Raw genomic sequence first — 22,330 nt, 5'->3', positions numbered from 1 at the left:
ATATCACACAAAATGTTACACATTTCAAAAAAAATACAAAAGATGCAAATAGTTTACTCTCAAAATAAAACAATAAGAAGCCAGCTTACATGACCAGATTATCCCTACAACACAATTTCATGTTAATGCAAAACTACAATAGGCCAACCTACAAATAAAGTTTGTAAATGCTGTCATATTCTTTGTGAATTTAGATTATTTTGACGCCTTTTTTGTGTCGATATTCTTTGTCCTTGTTTGCATCCTTTTACAATTGTATTTGCTACCTGTAGCAGCATTACAACGTACTTTCCTCAGCCTTTTTTGTGAAAATCTCCTGCTAACAGATAAAGAAAGAAAATTGAAATTGCAATTCGAGATTAAAATTTATGTATGTACATATATACCTTTATATAGATATGGGAGAGATCAGGATGCAGATGTTCTTTTTCATCGTTGACTGGATTAAGTTATAATGAGTGTTTTTGTTTTTTTTCTTATGATAAAGAAGAACAATGTTGGCATATCACTTACATTACATGTAATGCCACCGAATACATGAAATGAAATCTCATCATAACCACCCTGTTGCTCCTTTTTTCTTTTTTACCCTTATAAAAGTTTGGGAAATATTCATATTAATTCAATTTCTGTGCGAACAAAAAAGAAACCATTGAACGAACATACATAAATAAAATGCATTTTTGGAAAAATAATAATATGTAATAAGTATAAAAAATGAATGCAACTCGGTGATATTTGATAAACGATAAGTTATTTATTAATGATACTTACACCTGGGGAACATTTTATGAGAATCTTACGTCGTCCATCCATCGTTTAAAAGTAATTTATTACTATAATTTTTCAAACCCACGGTTTTCTAATGAATCTGTAAATGATATCGATGGTTAAATACTCAATTCAATTTACGAGAAAGTATTAAATGTTCCTAATATACACACATTCATATAAATGTACATTCCAATGTATTATAAATACAATGCTAACAAATTCATTTTATATGGAGTATTGAAAAAGAGCCGCAGGGAGGGAGAAGACTTAAAGCACAAAACAAAAAATTATAATAAAATAAGTCTTAAATAGTTTGCCCGACACGGAAGATAATAATGGTATTTTGAAATATGTAGACTTTAAATTACAAATAAAGTACTAATGCATAAACACTTCATTAAAAATATATATTAAAGTAATATTTTTACCCAGTTGGAAACATCATTGGGTTTCTTAAACAACATACAGTGCACGGTGAAAATTCTTTATTTCTTTATATAAATAGCTCAAATGTAAGTTTTGTTTGGTACTGACTAAGGACAATATATATAAGATTTCGCCTAGCCCCCAGAAAACTCCTTAAATACTCATAAATACCTTAAATATGAAGCAATTTCCATGAAATTTAGCACAAGTCAGTTTCATGCACCCATAAATTTTACGGTATAGTATGGCGGACATCGGGTCATATTTGACCCTAGTACCCGTATAAGGCTCTAAAATTCTGATAATTGGATTAAACAAAATTTTCAATCAGCCCATAATTGACCCTACCTACCATATAAGGTCCCCTTCAGATAACTACTTTAACGCTCATTACTGCCTTTAAATTATCTGTACGGCAATAAAATTCGATACAAACAAGTTTTATAGGAACCTAATTTTTACTATACAATTTTATGAGAATTGGTCCATAATTGATAAAATATCGTCCTGTTCTCTATTTTTATGAAGTTGAAATATATGGAAAAGTTCAGCATTTGTAATAGACGAAGTCATTGTAATAGACGAAGTCATTAAAAATGCTCTAGCTACTAGATTAAATTTATAATACTTATTCCTGATATATAACAGTAGTAGTTCCAATGTTCAAACAACCTCTAATAGCCCCTTTTCCATGGTCTTTCAAAATTTGGATTTGTATAGCTTTTTTAGTTTTTAAAGTAGGGTCAATCGCTTAATTTATCGAAAAAAAAAAAAAATAATCCGCACAAAATCGCAATAACCACATTGAATGATCACTTACTAAGACTACTTTAAAACACGTGCTAATTTACAAAGAAAAACTTTAAGGAAAAAATCATAGCTTTCATTTATGTAAAGGTGTCTAAAATCTAATTTAAAACCCTTAAAACGACATGCTAAATATTATCAACTTTGCATATGTATAAACAGTCAGATAGAATTGTGAACATTAGTAAATAGTCCCGGCAGTCGTACCTCTTTACCTCTGGATTGCAATATACCATGATGTTACACTCATCATGGAAACATGCTCCGGGGGGATGTATGTGTATATGTCGAAATCAGTTTTCAGAAGACCCCAGAAATTTACGAGATCCGAATCTTCCATAATTCTATCAGACTTACGATCGTAAGTGTAAAATCCACAAAATCGGTCTAAAAATACCGGAGACAACCTCTGAAAATATTATCAAGAATTACAACTTTTTATCAAGGTTGACAAGCGATATCGTTATTAATACCGATACCGATTAAATACAGTTTAAAACTGATTAAAGGTACTAATAGTGGATGATATTGAACATTTATACTTATATTTTCTAAATTTCAAAAATGTTTGTGATGTTTTAAATATAAAATTTAATTAGATTCCCCAAATTTTGAAAAATCACTTCAATATTCATCTGAACATTTTTTTACATGAAGAACTCTGACTTTCATGTGAACATTTAGAGAATAACGGGCTTGGCACCACATAAATGAATTAAATACAAAATTTCGTGTATCTGGAAACTGTTATACTATTCAATGTTTTCAAACTATTGGCAATAGTTTGTTTGGCATTTGGGTAACATTTTGTAAATCTGCCTCAACGTTTGAACCCCAGTCATTCAAAATATCTCGATAAAATGTCTTCATAAAATCAGTAGATTTTTCAACATTCATGTAACCATTAAATTTTATAAATTTTTCGTACGCCTTTTGGTGAGAAATATCCCTAAAATAAAAGATTTCCATCTCCAAATTTCATAACGGGCATTTCGTTGCGGTCTTTTGGTGGTGTATTTGATTTTCTGTATACATGTTTTGGCCAATCAGGTCCAAAAAGATAAATTTTTTTCTCATCTGTCCATATAACAGTTATAAAATCGCTAAACGAACTTGTCGTTAAGAATTTTAGGGAATTCTTATACAAGAGATTTGAGCATTCCGTGAAATTTTCACGGTGTCTTCCTGTAGGTCTGGAAGGAACTATAGGCTACTTTTTACTTATCAATACCCTTTTAAAACACATAAAACTTTTTTAAATGCCGTTTTCAGTTTAAAAAACAAGTAGGAAAATATAGTCGGGCATGGCCGATATAATACCTTACACCATGAGTATATTTTTAAAATTTTTATTTTTCATAAAGAAACTTTTATGTTGAATTTTACCTTAATTCCAAAGTATTTAACAAATTTTATATTAAAAAATTAAATTTTCTAAAATAAGCTTTAGAGAGATAATAGCATATTTGACGTAATTATGGCATAAAAAGACCAATCGAGAGGTACGGTTGTATAAGGGCTAGGTGAAATAATAGACCGATTTAAATCATTTTCAATAAATTTCGTCCCTGTGCCAAAAATATGCTTGGACCAAATTATATTGAAAATTGTGGACTGTACCTTGCGCACAATGTTTACATGGACAGACAGCCGGACAGACGGACGGGCATGTCTTAATCGACTTAAAAAAGTGATTCTGAAGCGATCGGTGTACTTTAAGGTGGGTAAAGGACGAATATTTTTGTGTGTTACAAACATCATCAGAAACTATAGTGGTGTAGGGTATAATTAGACCAAAAGTTTAAATGTGTCTATATATAAACAAATGAATGTATGTTTATTTATTTGTGGGTTTGTTTGTTTGAAGTCTATAGAAAGCTAAACGGCTGGACTGATTTTCTTGAAATTTTAACAATACCTTCGGTATATCTGGAAGGAACTATAGGCAAATTTTCATTTTAAAATTTTAAGTAGGCGAGGTGCCAGCCTACTTATTAAATGACTATTAAAAGCCGTATATCTTGGAAACTGGTAATATTAAAGTCCTTTAGCTTCATTGGGCGTGGCACCTCACTTATTAATTATATACACAAATTCGTTTGTTTTGGAAACTATTAGAGTTAAAAGCTTAAAATTTTTCACGAAGAACTTTAGCATCCATGTAAATATTTTGGTTAATAAATTGGCGGACTACCAAACAGGAGAGCGACACCATACATATGAATTAAATACAACAAAATATTTTATCTAAGAAACTAATAGAACTAGATTCCTAAAATTTTGCACAAAGGACTCCCATCTCATTTATCTGAACATTTTAAAGAAACAACGGAATAACATAATATATATAAAAAATTTGATACTGTAGAAGCTAGAATCTTAAAATTTTACATGAAGAATTTTGACATTCATGTGAACATTTTGAAAAAGGGCGGACTTTCAATGGGAGAATTGGCCTCTCCCATATGAAATGAATACGATATAATATTTTTTATGGGTTAACATTATTCTTAAATTTTATATTCTGAAAAGGTTTTATATAAAATGCATTACAGTAAAGAATAAAGCTCTTTATATTTAATTTGATGTTTATAAGTTCAATACTATAGAAAATTCAAAAATTAACTTTTTTCTACATTTTCATTTTTTAGGATATCTGACTGTATACTTGTGTCCCAAATATAAAATTCTATTATATTACGGAAATTTCGAATAGCCGTCTTTGCCTCTAGAATCTAGAGTCTAGATTTTAGACTTTACTTTAAGTTATATAAATGCATTCCGTCCATGCCCGTCCGTCTGTCTGTTGAAATTTTGCATAAATATTCTCTATTGTTAAGGTTTATTTGGTATTAAAAATCCGAAAAAGTGAACTGATATACTTTTTCGGATAGAAAAAGAAATAAGTTTCATATGAGCCAATATCGTTTTACCAAATTTTTTGAAGATCAGTCCATAATTGACCCACATAAGATCCCCTTCAGAAAATGACTTTAACACTCATTACCGGTAAGTTTCTTATAAACCAAACCCTCTCTACAATTTTTTTAGGATCGGCCCATAAATGACCCCCACATATAAGGTCCCCTTCGAAAATGACTTTAGCGCTCATTTCTGGGTTAAAAAATAGGAATATAGTGACAAAATTCGACATAAGTAGTTTTAGACGAGCCAATATCTCTCTACCAAATTAAGTGAGGATCGGTCCATAACTGACCCTACCGTCTATACAAGGTCCCCTTCAATAAAAAATTGTTCAATTTTTATATTTTTGCAAACTGGCACTATTTTTTGTCACACCATTTTATATAGCTTAATTTAAAATTTAATTAAAATTACTAATGGCGACGCGTTAATTATTGCAAATAATAATGTAATTAATAACAGATCAATACAAATTAGTTTTTCTAACTCAATTCTTCATTGGAGTTATCTTAAGTAAAAAGAAACTTCGAAAGAAGAGGTGGCTCTATTTTTCGGAACATCACTGTATATGGGGAGTTTCGTGTCAAATTTTCAGCTCTATCGGTCAAGAACTGCCTGATTCAGAGAGAGTCAAAGTAAGACATATTGGTCGTACAGGGTTTTATTTAAATGAGTGTAACTTTTCACCTATTGGATAAAAGGAGTTCAGTTAGCTATTTCTTCATTCTTTCCAAAAAAATTTAATTTTTTTTTAAGCGCCTGTCTTTTTTGCTTAAAAGAAAGCTTATACAATTTCCTTGTAGGGCTTTATAGTTCCATAATAGGATTCTCGCGGAAAAACTATAAAAAATTTTTTTAACTAAGGAACTAAGCAATTTAAGATATGATATATAATAGATATGAGGAAAGAAAAATAAAAGTTCTTCATTTATAGCTGTCCTAACAGCGCTTATCTGAAAAAAACATTTTCCATTCGACTACTATAGAGCCATAAAATTTTCGGAAATATATTGGAAATATAAAGCATTACAGTTGCACATAATTTAATAGATTTCTGCAATTTTATTAAGTATTAGAGGGCCGTGTTAACTGCCCTAAATTTGGCCTATATTTCTCCCTTGTTAAAGATCAACATACCCAAAATCCCTAAATGTTTTCCCTTTAATGGTTTAGGTGTTATTGACTAAAATTTAAATCTCCGACGCCAATTTCGGTTCTTTAGTTTGTCGATTACAAATTAGCAATACATTTTAATTTATATAAAATTTCAATATATAGATATGGATAGCTCTGAATAACTTGACAACACTCAACACTGTAAATACATATCTGATGTACTACATACATACATATTTGACAGTATTTGAGAAGTTAATTCTGTAAAGTTCTGTACATTCGAATAACAGTGATACAATACAATGACAAATGCCGCCATAATGTTTCATTCCATTACATACCTTTGAGAGGAAGAGAAAGAATAAAGGGAGCAAATATATTTTTTACGCTCTTTGAAATGAACAGAGTGAATTGTAAAATTGTGATGAGCACAAGTTCCCAGCAAAATAGGAAATTAGTTGTGTCGTGGATTTTGTAATGAGTGTTTGGGTTCGTCAAAGAGCGGAAGAAAGGAAAAATTATGTTTTTTATTTTTAATTTTCCTAAACACCATCGAAAGTATTTACGTTGAACATATTTATACTTATGATAAATAAATGAAGAAGTATTTTTGTAAGACGAGTTATTAATTGTTACAGTAAAACATATTGGAAAAAGTATATAAAAAATTAAAAAATAAGTGAAAAATATAATAAAGGTTTCTTGAAAGAAAATTGCAAAATATTTTTTATAAAAAGCGAAGTTGTTAAAATTGTTTACCTAAAAAAAATAAATAAAATTAAAAAAGTGTAAATCGTGAATAAATTGCCAAGCACCCAATGTCAACATTTTGGATTACTTTTGCGTGTTTCAACTAATCGGATTATCATCCTCATCATCACAATCAACATAATTGTGATATTTTTATTTTATAACCAGAAATTAAGGTAAGAAGACATTTAGATAGATAAACACTTACATACATAATTATACATAGTATATCTGCGAATGTTTGTGGGAATTTATATACATACATTGTATGTATACATGTTGTACATAAGTATGTAGTATATACATACATATACATATATTTTACTTTTGGTTATAAAGGTGAATCTGGATGTCTGAAAACGATGATCCAACTAAGCATAATAAATATTTACCGTTTAACATTTACAACATTACACTTCAAATCCCTTCTCTTTAATATCCATTTATTTATTTTGTTGTATTTTATTTTTTGCTTATATATTGCGCATATATTCTCGTACACATTTTACTTGTCATCTCGTTCACAGTGAACTTAGAGCTGGATAAGTCAGTCAGTCGCATCTTCAGGTTAGAGTTACTTTTCCAAATTAAAACGATTTAACCTACTTTCCGACCAGCCGTATACTCATAACAAGCTGAGTTCACCTAACAAAGGCAAACAAACCAAACAACCGACATTCAGCCAACAACTAATACAAAACGACCTACCGACAATCACTAATTTATATGTAGTTTTTATGAACATCATCTTACTCTTGTACATAGTATGTATGTATGATTGTATGTACTTACTAGTTATATGAAGTACAGAAACAAGAAGTAAGAAACTTCATAACTACAACAACGACGACAAACATATTAACAAAAGCCTGTAGCAGCAACATCAGCCTCGTCAGAACCAAACAGGGCTTCCATATTTTACCGATTTTTAAATTAAACAGATATGAATATGTTTGTAAATATTTATTATATCAGTTCAAACCCATTAATTAACTAACCGATTTATATTGGCGAACTAATGATACTGCTTTCTGAACTAGTTCCGATTTTTAAAATTTTAAACCAAAATCACTGGTAGTAGATCTATTATCAATGTACATAGGTATACTTACATATATATTTGTAGATATTTTTACTGGCAATTTTTCTGAATTATTTCAATTTTTTTAAGATATACATATATATCTGGCAACCCTAGAGCCCAGCACCAGTAATTTTAACTTTACTAAGTTACTGTGTGCATTGTATGAAATACAAATAAACAAGCTGCAAAAATTAAATACATAAACTGAAAAAATTATCAAGTATTTTCTACACACAACCCTCTATATCTGAAATAAACAAATTATCAATTTCAATATAAACATGTTTTTTTCATAAATAAATTAGTTACGTCAAACTAATGAAATAATAAAATTTATTTATGAAATTTATTTAAATTAAAAAAACGCGTAAAGTGAGGGATATGTATAACAAGTCTCTGTTAAAGTTTGCTTACCTCTTGCAATGAATAAAAGAGATGGCATGGATGTACATTAGACCGATTCACTCTGTATGGAAAGTAAAATCGTGTTTTGTTAATTCTCTCAAAATTTGCCTTGCTTTGTATTATTATAATTCTAAAAATATTTTAAGTATAGCGATAGCTGTTCATGAACTGGACCTAGATTTAAAAATATCTTGGAAACTATCATAAACAAAACAAAGATTTGTTGAAGCATTTTTAGAACTTAACCTTTAATATTATGGGTAACATCATATGACATAACAACGAATAATTTTAGGAGTCGGTCTAATGTTTATACATACTGTACAGAGTAGACACTAAATACTCTTACAAAAAAAGTTCTTTGCACAATTCAACTTTGAGTCTGATGGGAAAATGAAAGTATCATCAAGAGATCACTTGGTTTGGTTCGTTTCAACCAGCAACTGTGATGATGATGTACTCCACTACTACTACAAATGCTATGAGTATAATAAGTATGTCGTTTAGCTAGTTGTATGTAAGTACATAACTGTGTATCTCGACTTGTAGTTTGTTATTTCGCATAATGGTATTAACTGAAATTTGTACGTATGTTTGCAAATATCTATGCACTTTTAACCATTTGGTTGTAGTGCTTGTATAAGTATTTTGTTGTTTTTGCTATTTTCCATCAACATATATACATGCATATGTATGTCAGTTTGATACTTTAACATTAACAGTGTCTCGTTTCGTTCAATTATTTTTTTCTTATTTAGTTTCAAGCTTGCAAAGCAGATGTTAGCAAAACAAATATCTGGTAAATGTTAAACGATACTTTCGGCATTGAGTTTTAAAGCTAAAGTTTAGTTATAACAAAAATACCAAACGATCAATTGTAAGCCATGAATCACATTTTTTGTTCATTTTTTCTCGTGATAAATAATTGTTCAATGTATAGCCATTGTTGCTGCAAAAACCAGTAATAACTAAAAAAGTTTCTACACAACATTTTGAAGAAGACAACGAAGATGATGGGATGACTGCGACTTTTAGTATTTTGTGACAATTGCGCAAATTGTACATTAAGTTTCTCAAACGAAAAATGAAAGGAAAAAAAGTTAACAAAAGACAAGACGGTGAAACCTACACAAAACATCTTGAACGAACATCATCTTCATTAAAGTGTTATAGTGAGTTGTTGTTGTCGTTGATGTGAACATTGTTGTTGTTGTTGCTGCTGCCGTGTTTTGTTGAATTGTTTCTTGTTTGTATCCCTTCTTCATTGAACATCGCGTGGGTTGTACAAATATTTGCTTTGTTGATGATTGCTTTATTAAAATACGGCAACAACAACGACAACAGCGTAAAACTACAAAACAGTTTACATACCTTTACACAACAAACACAAATAGATGTTATATGTTCATAGATACAAGCATATATACATAAATACATACGTAGATGTACAAATGCATGTTTGTTGTCAAAGATGCCAAAGTTGTAAAGTGATTGAATAGGTTATAACAACAATAATAATGAAATAACAAAATATCGAAAGAAGATATGAAAAATAGATACAACAAATGATGTTCTTGCACTGTAATGAATCTATAAAATTCCCATCTACCTTACTATCTGACATCTACCTATGAATACATATGTGAACATACAAGTGCAATATACATATGCACGTATGTGTCTACATACAGTGGACGTCTAATAGTACGTACCCTCTTTATTACGAATGTCCAATAATACGAATGGAAAAATTATTGCATTGTCTACTCTATAGTACGAATAAAGTCACAATTTTTCTGTTCGATAGTACGAAAAACTCATTTTTATTGGAATTTTGGTTTTATTTACGTATGAATGAAGTTTTTATTATGTTCTTATTTTATTATTTCGGTATCATTCACCTTTAGCTCAGTTATTTTGAAGTTTTTTTTGTATTTATTACAATTATTTTGTGTTTTTAAAAGTCCTGTAATATAAGAATCATTTTACAAAGTAATAAACATCAATGTTAAATTATGGTATATTCCATTCAAGTTTTTAATAAAAGTTTTATCTAATTTGAATATGCTTAATACATTTTAGAACATATATGTACATGCAAATTGTCTTTGGCAAACATATTTTTAAAAACATTAAAATTTAAAACCTTCTATATCTCATTTCAACCATTGGACTCACGATACTTTCAAAATTAACAATTCGTATACGTAAATATGCCCCTTTTATGCCTGTTTATCTACAAGAAATTTATTGAAATAATACACATTTATTATAATTTGTTTCGTTATGAAATTTTTCATGAAAAATAACACAAAAATAATTAAAATCCAAAATTGTATGTGTATTATTTGAATTTAAACATACAAAATGTGTTGTTCAACAATACGAATTTTTCGGTACTACGAAAGGGCCTGACACTATATAATTCGTACTAGTGGACGTCCACTGTACATACATATAGACATATGTATGTTGTTAAGGAAAAGGTGCAGCCAAGGGAGCGAATATAATTGTTGTTGTAATAAATCAAAATTATAACCAATACAATAGAAGTTCATAAAATCAAGACTTTGTCATATTTCGGCACTTCAAAAGAAAACAATTTGCTTTCAATTTTGTTGACATTTCAATACAACTGTGACATCAATAACAACCGTCACTTCGGAAGAGTCGTTTTTAAACTGATATACATACATTCATTCATATGTACATACTAACCATTAACTTTTATCAAATAAACTCCTACACTATTCATATGTAGATATACACACCTATACTTAGTAGTAGATATATAAATACATTGGTCAATGAAATTTTCCATATACACATGTATGTAATTATAAATACATATTTATTTCTTAAGCTTTGATTGAAACATGAAATAATAATAATTTCAACCAACATGATTATTAATGATATCTCATGTTAGACCACATATGATCACAAACATAATATTAAAATAAATTTATGTAGTAAGTAGCACTTTTAAGTATTATACATTTTCTTAAGGTGGGTTTCTTACTCATCAGTTAAACTAGGCTTAACTTGCTATTAGATTAAACTCGGAACAAATTTAGGCGGACTTAAACCGATGATTGTGTTTTTCAGTTTTAGATTTAAGCTCAGTTAACTTTGTTAGTATTGCCAAGTTTTCACTCAAAAACATAAACAATTTACAGCTGCTTTTTGCAAACAATACTTTGGAAAAAGGGGAATTTTGGAAAAATGTTAAATAAACATTTAAAACAATAATTAATAAAACAAAACAAATCAGAAAATTGCAATTTATCTAAAATATTATATTTTTGTTCTTCCGAAATCATTGTTTTTTTTGTTTTTGTTAATTGTGTTTTCTCACTTATAACTTGAGTTTAATTGGCCAATTACACTCACTTAAACTAAGATAATAAGTAACTTTACTGATAACTGAAAAACACGAAACATATATTAAACCAGGTTTAACCAAAGAATGAAGATTATCTTTATCAGAAAAACTCGTCCTTAGTTATATAATTATGTTAAAAAGTGTAAAAATATTAAATCATGGTATCTATTCAATATACAATATGCAGTCGGTCAAATATTTGACATTAGTAGCAACACTAATTTTGTGCGAACGAAACTGCTTGAAACAGAAAACCATTTGCTCCATCTTGCACTCATACTTGTATTGCAATAATAAGTAGGAGCATTTAATACACCTTGTCGTGCATATATGGTACATATTTATGTGCAACAGAAGGCAAATAAACAAAGAATCATGTATGTATATTAGGGACGTATGTAAATTTTTAGATTATGGATTAAAATGACACTTGGCATAGAACTACATCACGGAAAATTTCAGTAGTAGGGGTTTATTTACATTGTCCAAATACTGGACTACAGATATTGGACACAATCACACTCCACGGAATTTCGAAAAATACAAATTTTATAAAAATACCCTAATGTAGGCACATAGAGTGAACGTTGTGAATTTAGGTACTCACAAGTACATGTAACATGCACAAATAAAATGCCACTCTATTCTTATGATGATGGTTCATTGAGTGGCATTTTGATTTTACGCGAGGGGATCGCATCCATCTATTGTAAACATTCATCTATGGATTGTATGGGATTATTTATTATTATGCTTCTGTTATAGCTGGCTGGTGTTGTCGCTATTATTATACATACATACATACATACATACATACATACATACATACATACATACATACATACATACATACATACATACATACATACATATTTCTCACATTTTTTCCCTTGTATTGTAAAAATATTTATATAAATTTGTATTCATGTATGTGTTTTTCTTTATTACCGCAATGCAAACAAATAAAAACATAAACATACACAAACACTCAGTTTGTCTGTCATTCATACACTGACTTTGCATTATGTACTTTGTCATTAATGTTTATTTTTCTTTTTTTCCATTGTATTTCCATCAAACAAGTACAAACATTAAATTACACCAAAGAGAGCGCATTTAAATGTATGAGTGACATACACGTCAAAAATCTAAATATTTAAATATTTGACACACAAATATGTAAAAATAAAGAAATAATAATTGTTTTTAAGTACAAGAACCTTCATATATTTATGTATGAGTAGGTATTACCTATTAACTGAAGAGACTAAAGATAAATGTATGTATGTATTTATGTATGTATGTATTTATGTATGTATGTATGTATATATGTATGTATGTATGTATGTACGTATGTATTTTCCTATACATATGATCATATTATTGTATATTATGTCTTAAAGGTTAGATTTCATAATGTTAGAATAAAGCTAATTTTGTAATTACATTTAATAAACTGTAATAAACAGGAAGCTATTCACACATAAATGTAATTGAAGAAATATATATGTATATTATAATATTTACGTATGAAAGTATTTATGAGTAAAAACATTTTCCCACACCCAATATTGCCATAATTTTGTATTTATCAACATTGGAGTTTTAATTTAATTAATGTCTTTCATAAAAGAAATACCATCTTATAACTGTAAACATATTTATTTACAAAAATATTACAAATGTGTATGTATGCATTTTTAAAATTTTTTACGTACTTTCTTATTAATTAAACAAAATGCATTAAATATTTAAATTGTTTAATGTGACTAGTCAACCAATATAGAATTTTAATTTTGTTCGAAAAGTACATGTTATTAAGACGATCAAATATTGATTCCTTTATTAAGTAGTATTTTCCTAAGCTGTATTAAAGAAGAAAAAAAAGTGACACCTAACTTATGTGATATAAATAAGTAAAAGCAATCTGGCATCTTCAACACTTTAATGTGAGTTTAACACAACAAAATTTTTATATCAATATTCGAAAAAGTATTAAAAATTCCCTTTTCTCTTTAATATCTTTCTTATATGTTATAAACAAATGTAATATTACCATTTTATATGGATCAATTTATTTAATTCTGTCAAGATATTTATACTGGTATTTTAAGAAAATAATTAAATTAATATGCATAAATTCATAACTATGTACCCTTTTTTGTCTAAAATATTAGCACCCATAACACAAATTTTATGAATGCCTCTATGTAAATAGATAAGGGTAATAAATTTTTTATAAGATTTTTTTTTTGTTTTGGAATTCTGTTTCATTGATAAATTTAAGTATTTCAAGCAGCATATTTAAAATTTCAATTTATAATTTCGTTAAATGATTAAATGAATTATGCGAATTTTGGGAGAAATTAAATTTTTAAAAATATTTGTATTTCTATTTGTATTTTTTTTGTCTGAATCTACTTATATTTAACATTAAAGTATTAAATGAATAGAGCGTTGTTTTATTGAGTGGTCGTTCCCGTTTTTTTACAATAGGTAACTAAAAAACCTCTATTGTAGGACACACACGTACAACTATGCATAAGTATAATTTTAATAGTTCCCAAGGTCCTTATGCTTGTTGTATTCGAGTTTTATTTATGTTATGTCCTATAAAAGACTATTGACAAAAAGAAATTGTAAACCATGATAAAAATATGATATTTTATCATGCTGTAAACTGTACTTTTAGACACAATATGATTATAGATTCTCAATAAAATAAAACTAAAATTTATTTGTTTGTTTTAGAATTTAACGAAATAAAAGTGTTTTTATTACCTAATATCCATACATATAACATTCATATCTTTATTTTTTTGTATTAGTTCACGGCTTGGTGATAATTTGATTGAACCAAAATTTTTAATCCAATTTTCTAATCTAAATAATCTTATATAAAATATGCTTTTTTAATACAATAGCGGAAATTAACTTGCGTCCGTTTATACGCACCGATTCGAACGAACACGGAAGAAAATCGTAGGAGAGGAGAAAAGTGTAATGTAAATGGTCCAAGTTGTGAATGCCATATTCATTTAGGGCTGGAAGAAAAATCTACACGAAAAAACATAAGCACGTCAGAAGAAAAAATCTTTAGGTTTTTTACTTTACCAACATTGAAACAGAAGTGCACACATTAATCATAATCATTTACGGGAAAGGAATACCAAAATAGAATCTTAAACACCAAGGAATCGAAGAAAAGCGACTAAATATAAATAAAATATAAAAACGGAAGCAAACGACGAAAAAGTAAGAAAGCAATCAAGCTGCCAGGCAATAAATAAAAGAAAATAAGAAGAGAATACAGAAAAGTGTAGTAAAGTTGAATTCTTCAAAGGTTGTTGTTGTAACAGGAACATAAACAACAACATTAAATGTAATTAGTGCCTCTTGTATTAAAAGAAACTTAAGAAAAAAGATAATTTATACTCATAAATAAAAAACCAAACGAAAACAATCAAAGACGATTTGCTGACGTTTAAGTAAAATAGATTCACAAGAAATTGCGTTTAGGAGCACGCAATATAAATGAATGGTTTGCTGAGGCACAAAACGAATAAAATACATTACTTACTAAGTACAAGCAATAGAAATCGCCCAAGTCAAGAAAAATAAAACAAACAAAAGAGAAAAGAATACGCAAGTCCTCAAAAAATATTAAAGGGCATAAAGTTTAATTGTCATTGCATGAAAATGGCACCGTCCAAACGTCATTACAGCTTATCACTGTCATCGTTAATCACACGTTTTTGCAAATCTAGCCTTATTATATGTATCGGACTTTTTACAATACTATTGACCGGAGCAGGTCTCACAAATGGTGCTGTACTTTCGTTATCATCATCATCGTTCAGTAACATGGAATATGACACAATGAATTGGAATCATATCGTCGATTTAAATGAAGATTTCCGTTTGCTCTGGGCTATCATTAATCAAGATATAACTTTTGAAATACAAGTGCGAACCTTAGGATATGTAGGTTTTGGGTTTTCCAAAAATGGCAATCAAGTTGGTGCCGACATGGCTGTGGGTTGGGTTGATGGAGGCCATACATTTTTTCAGGTATGTTCATTAACGGGATGTTCGAAAGCTTTCTTTTCAATAACTAATAAATTTTGTTTTTTTAGGATCGTTATGTTGACGATTCTGGTTCAGCAGAACCTCAAATAGATCCATCTCAAGATTATATACTAATAAAAGGCTATGAAAACGGCACTCACACGGTATTGAGATTTCGTAGAAAACTTGATACTTGTGATAATAAACATGATATTGCAATAAATGTAAGTCTAAATAGCGTTTGATTAATGTTGTAATAAATTTAATCACGTTTAATTTTCAGAATAACACAATGCGCATAATGTTCATGTACTATGATGAAGATCCACCAAGAGGATCTGTTACGCCAATTGCATTGCCAAATCCAGAGGAAGCTTGGCGTCCTTATAGATCTTTATTGCTGCTACAAAAATCCCCTTTGGACTTATCATTTTCTGATGGATCTGCAAGAATTTTGGAGCTTCGAAATCAAGAAGTTGAATTGCCATACGGAGATGACTCTCAGTTTTGGTGTAAAATGTTTAAATTAGATAAATTGGAAAGAAAACATCATATTATTAAAGTACTTAGAAATACAAATGCAAAAAATATTGTTTATTGAAACATTTCCTTCTCTTTACTTTTTAGTATGAACCGATTTTTGATTCCTCATGGAGTTATCACTATTTGCAACAAATGACGTTGTATGAATGTCAGGGGAATAGCGTAGATCTTGAACAACTATCACGTGGTGCCGGACAAATGTGTTTGGGTGTTAAAAGTTTGCACGTGGCATGCAATGCTATTGTTGCCTCATGGACAAGGGGTTCAGAGGTATGTTAAAATATAAAAGCTCGTGGTTTTGGGCCTTTTCAAATTTGGAGTTTCTCTGTTTTAGGGATTTGTATTTCCACCAGAGGCAGGATTTCCTTTGGAATCAAAACACAATAAATACTATATGATGGAAACCCATTACAACAATTTAAATGCTGAATTTGAGCCATATCAAGCGCGTCGTATGACCGATAGCTCAGGTTTAAAAATTGTATTCACTCCGGATTTGAGACCGCATGATGCAGGTGTACTATCAATTGGTAAGTATGTTTGTATATGAATACGAACACACAATGTCTACATTTTGAAAAATGCAAAATAGTTCACAGATAAACATAACATTTATCTTGTGTGGTCAATCAAATTAGAGTTTTCACTAATTATGCCTATCATTCGTTTTGTTTTCATTTATTTACTTTTTGTATGCGTAATTAAGGTATGGATCCCAATTGGCGTCACATCATACCACCAGGTCAGGAACGTGTTATTTCGCAGGGTCACTGTATGGAAGATTGTACTGGATCGGCTTTCCCGCCCCAGGGTATAAATATTTTTGCGGTAATGATGCGCACCCATCAAATTGGCAAAGAAGTTAAATTACGCCAGGTAAGTCGAAGAACCCCTAGAACCACAATAAATAAATTTACACACACAATAGTGTTTGCTAGCCTGAAGCTGAAATAAATTTGTGAATACAATTGTCCAATTCAAAATCGATGTCGTATCGTTGTATGTGTAAATTTTTTAAAATAAAAATGTTTGATTAATAATAACAGAATTACGGCATACTATGATAAAGCCATACAACACAAATATTTTAAAACATACAAAAATGAATTGTGTGTATATACTATTGTTCAATTCACAATCAAGTTGTATATTGTATCTACTAAAGTGTAGTAACAGTGATTGTGAACAGATTTTTGTAGCAAGTCATAAGTTTCTGTTCACATTAAAAAAACAATCAAAACAATGTCAAAAGTAAAAAAAAACAAAGAATATTAAACTAATTAAACGAGCAAAATAAACCAAATTAATTTCATTTTTATTTAAAATTCTATTATTTTCATTATTCCACATTTTAAACTAATAAATTAACAGTTTTTAATAAAATTTTATTTTTGTTTTGGTAAACAGCAGTTTGTTTGTAATTTCTGTGTTACCACTTTATCGATTTTTATGCCAAAATCTATTGAATTTTTTATTTATATGCTGAAATAAACAATTGACAACACTGAATTTTCTTATAACATTCGAAAAACATATGAAGAATTGTCGTAAGAGTTGTATAGAACTTTTGCATAGAAAATGCTAACAACATTGTTATGACTATTGTAGCAGCTGCTGACATACAACGCTACAACATCGATTGCGAATTGAACATATGTAGTTTTGTCACATTCATGAACATTTTAAATTTGTTTGTTAAAATATTTCGAGCTTGTAGTAATTAAACTTGCAACTCGATTAAATAGCAGACTTTTTTGTACTGAAAATTTTCTTTCTATTACACTTGTTTTTTGATTTTCCGTCTATAGTATGTTTTTTTTTGACAAATTTCCACATAATGTCTGTATGTCCGTAGTGACAAATGAGTTTGTTGCTAAGCATTACCATTTTTTTGTACTATTTAAGCCTTTATAGCTTTTAGACACACGTACATAGTATGGCCTCTGGCAAAAATGTTGAAGGTGGTCTTAGCAAAGCCCTCCAAAAGTGCCTTCGAACATAATTACCTCAATTTGCAGTCGGCAATTTTGGTGCTTTTATATACATATATATGTATATGTACGTACATATTTATATTGTTCAGGGTGTATAATGCAGTTATGGTCTGTGGTGGCAATGATGTTTGTTGCTTTCGAGCTTCAATGTCGTTGCTTTGTTTGGTTAATATGTTGACTACATAAGTTGGTTTGTTTAATGTTGTTAAATCGATTTGGCGTTTAAATTATTAATTGACTAAAGTATAATATGAACACAAAATTTTCTTTCAATGGCATTTGCAGATCCGACAAAATGAAGAACTTTTTCCCATTGCCCACGACAGCAACGTAGATTCAAGCTATCAAGATTTTCGCCGTCTTTCCCATCCTGTGCGCTCATTACCTGGCGATAGATTGGTTGCGGAGTGCATTTATGATAGTTCGTCACGAAAGGCAATTACACTAGGTAAGTGTTTCTGTTTAGTAAAAACTAAAAACAAAAAAAAAAAAAAAACTAAACTAAACTAAACTAAACTAAACAACAACATCATCATCAGAAGAATGTGAATGAAATTGTGTTTAAACTGTACAAGGTAAATAATGTATAAATTCTAAATTATATTGAAGAGATATACATATGTACACATTTATATGTATATACATATGTATGCATGTTTTTGCCGGTACTAAATTGGCCAAGTTAAATGTATTAAAAAACAGACAAACGTATACAAATTCCATTCACAGTATAACACAATTTGCCAAAAGGTGTTGTTAAACGTGTTCGCTCAATTTAAGTAATTACGATCATTATCCTGACATTATTTCTTCTTTTTTAACTATAAGCTTTATTTCTTTTTTACTTTGTGTTTTCTGCAACTCAGGTGGACTTACTATGAAAGAGGAATCGTGCACAGTGTTAACTCTGTATTATCCTCGCCAAAAGAGCCTGACAACATGTCATTCACTGCCGAGTTTACCTACTGTATTGCATTCTCTGGGCATTGAACAGTTGGCCATGTAAGTTATTCCTCATCTCTTGCTCCATAGTTTTGGCTAATACATGAAACAATGTTTAATTATTTAATAGTTCTCAATGTAGTTGAACATATTTAAAATTTATACTTTTTTCTATTTCTGATCGACAGGAACTCAAACCCAGTTGTTATAGAGTCACCACCTGACTTAGCCGGTATGACATTAGAGACTCGTCTGCTGTCATACGATTGGGAAAATCAATTTGACAAATTTCAAGAAGCAACTTTGCTTGGAACTTTTAAGCCAATTTGCAGTGGAGCTCATAATCAAATATTACCAGTAAGTTGTTTAAAGACATTGCTTCGAATAATCGGGTATTTTAACTGAAAATTAACAAAAGGAATTATATCTTAAAAATAAATTTCCTTTATAGTTTTAGTTTTAAACCACCCTAATATACATTTATGTTAAGAAAAGAAAAATATTAATCCACTAATACATATGTACATAAACACATATCTTTGCGTATATCTAATGTATGTTTTTTTTTTTTCTTTTTCTTTTGCTTTTTATTCCTGTAGATATCTGAACACTTGATCGGCTACAATAAGAATATTAGCAAGACGTACAAGGAACCAAGACGATGTAAGCCAAAGCGGTTATTTGTCACCGAAACTATTCCTCAACTTGAATTACCGGTTTTACGCGATTTTGAAAATAATCACATTAGCGAAGCATCAGTGCGCAGCAGCCGCAGTTCGTTCATTGAAACGTTAGCCTTAAGTGGTTCTGAGTCGTCATCTTCCAGACATGTCAACTGGCACAGTATACATTTGGCATGTCTGTTCTCACTGACGATTTTATGGTTCGCCAGATGAAACAATCACAATCAATGCAGCTATTAAATATAAATTTTAGTTCGATTTTCTTTTTATTTTTGTTCGATCGTTAGTTCGTTCGTTTAATCAAACGTAAACTTAATAAGCAATATTTTGACAATGACTGTTAAAAGCAATCGCCGCATCACAAACCTACTATAATATTACTTATATGCATATAATGTAACTCTCAAAAACCTACTCAGTCCCTACTTCCCCTCCTTTCTCTCTCTTAGAGTCTAAGTCTCAGATAGACTTAAAATCACCAATAAGCAATAGATGTGTGCCGCGAAGTGTTTGTAGTTGTTTTTGTTTTATTTTATTTAGTTGAAAATTGGGTATATGAGGATAAATGCAAAAGTGTAAGGAATAGTGAGAGTAAAAGAGAGGGGAAATGTTAGGTAAGGAGGAAACTATAATGATAATCATATTGATAATAGGAGTACTAACCATATTGTAGAGATGGCTGGTACTACATACACATGTGTGTTGTAGTGATAAATTGAATTATACGAAATAAAAAAAAAACAATATTTATGTTGTAGACTCTATATTGATGTTGTGCATGTCCATACATATGTGTTTTAAGCAATAAATGTTGTATTTTAGAAATTATTAAATATATAAAAAAGTAGTAGTTAGACTTAGTAAGACGATGAGAAACAAAAAAATATAAATAATAATAAGAAGAAACAAACATATAAAACAAAATTTGTAGTTGGAGTTAGTTAAAAAGAAACGCAGGATGAAATATGAATGTTTTTGTTTGTTTTTATTTGAGAAGAAGCAAGTTGGTCTACCAAAGCACTGAAGCTGTTAAAGTATAAGATTTTGACGCCAGTTTGAGCTGTGATATTTTTAAGCAACACTTTTCTTAAGTGCGATAAGTGTACAAAATATAAAATTAAAATATAAAATAATTATAAAAAAAACGGAAGCAAATAACTTAATTTCATACAATACTATACATTGTAGTCTTCGATATTATGTAGTTTGTAAATCTATCTATATATTGTATAAATTAAATGTGAAATAAAAGAAAAATATAAAAATCAATAAAAAAATATTTAAGTTGTGTTTTTATATTGATTAAAAAGACAAAAAATGTTATTGGAATATCGCCTAATTTTTTATTCAATGTAATGTTTTGAGGGTTTTTTTAACACATGTAAAATTGAAAATAGTATCAATTACTCGGTCCGAAACTCAAATAAGACACAAAATTTTGGTAATGAGTATTGTAGGTAATGTAGTTATTTCATACATTACTTGGTAATAAGTGGTCGTTTTAAATAACATAAATTAATTTTTGGAATAGAATTTGTATCCAATTGCCTATAGCATGTGTCTAAAAAGGAATAGATTATTAGGACAAATAAACATGCTTTAAATAAAACCCAGTAAGAGTGCTACATTCGGCTGTAAATTTAGGAATTTTTAATTTACCAAACAGTTTGCATTTCGTTCATAAAGAGTTTCAATTCCTGTGGCTAAATAATAAATTTAAAACAACAAACACAAATACTAACGTTGTTGTTTACAAAAGTTTTAAAGTTTTTGATGAAATTTTCGGAGGTTGTCTTGGAATTTTGCACATATTTTCTTAATATTGTAGAAATTGCAAACGGAATGACAAACTTATTTATACACTCGACGAATTTGAGGGGTATAACTAAAGAAGGAAGCGAACAATTCAATTCAAAATAAACTGCTAATATTTTTGTCTGTGCATTTTAACGATTCAGTATGCTATTTTTGCAAATAAAAAATTGTCGGCGTGTTTCTTAATCCTCTTTCGAAAAACTGTGCAACAAAATGACAAAATATTACGCGGATACAAGTGCACTATTTTTAAAGTACTATATTCGGCTATGACTGAAATACCCTCCACCTGTAAGCTATTTTGATCTAAATGATTTTAAATATATACGTATTTAAATAATTGTGAAAGTTAAAATTTTGTCTCCGTGATGAGGGTGCTATCATTTAGAAATCATATAGTAATTGCTTTATATGTTAAGTATCTATACTCAGTGTGCTTCGTTACTCTTATCGTAATGGAACAAAAAAACATTATTGTAAATGTGTATATATCTGCAATATCAAAAAGTCCTCCTTAAGATATTTTCGTACTTGGTTCTAAGCTCAATAATGAAAATCTAATAAAGTATTCCGGGCTCTACAGTATTAATTTCATGATTCTAGGTTTATATTA

General features: G+C 29.4%; 2 protein-coding genes across 2 annotated transcripts in view; one reads left to right on the top strand and one right to left on the bottom strand.

Annotated features, from left to right (window-relative positions):
* Positions 1-7,484, bottom strand: part of LOC111679036 — a 77,290-nt gene extending 69,806 nt beyond the window's left edge. Inside the window, exon 1 of the mRNA XM_046951488.1 lies at positions 7,007-7,484. Coding sequence (XP_046807444.1) covers positions 7,007-7,022 — 16 coding nt within the window. The 5' untranslated portion in view covers positions 7,023-7,484. The remainder of the gene's footprint in view (positions 1-7,006) is intronic.
* On the top strand, positions 6,515-21,181 carry LOC111679026 (MOXD1 homolog 2-like). The gene is made up of 11 exons (XM_023440513.2): positions 6,515-6,974; positions 14,597-15,743; positions 15,809-15,964; positions 16,024-16,302; positions 16,368-16,553; positions 16,618-16,813; positions 16,990-17,159; positions 18,563-18,725; positions 19,144-19,279; positions 19,408-19,576; positions 19,819-21,181. Exons 2-11 carry the CDS (start codon positions 15,366-15,368, stop codon positions 20,113-20,115), a joined length of 2,130 nt encoding a protein of 709 aa, XP_023296281.2. The 5' UTR covers positions 6,515-6,974; positions 14,597-15,365; the 3' UTR covers positions 20,116-21,181.
* Positions 21,182-22,330: the final 1,149 nt, after the last annotated feature.

Source organism: Lucilia cuprina, chromosome 5 (assembly GCF_022045245.1).
Source record: "Lucilia cuprina isolate Lc7/37 chromosome 5, ASM2204524v1, whole genome shotgun sequence".
NCBI lineage: Eukaryota > Metazoa > Arthropoda > Insecta > Diptera > Calliphoridae > Lucilia > Lucilia cuprina.
This window is presented reverse-complemented; position numbering and strand designations above follow the sequence as displayed.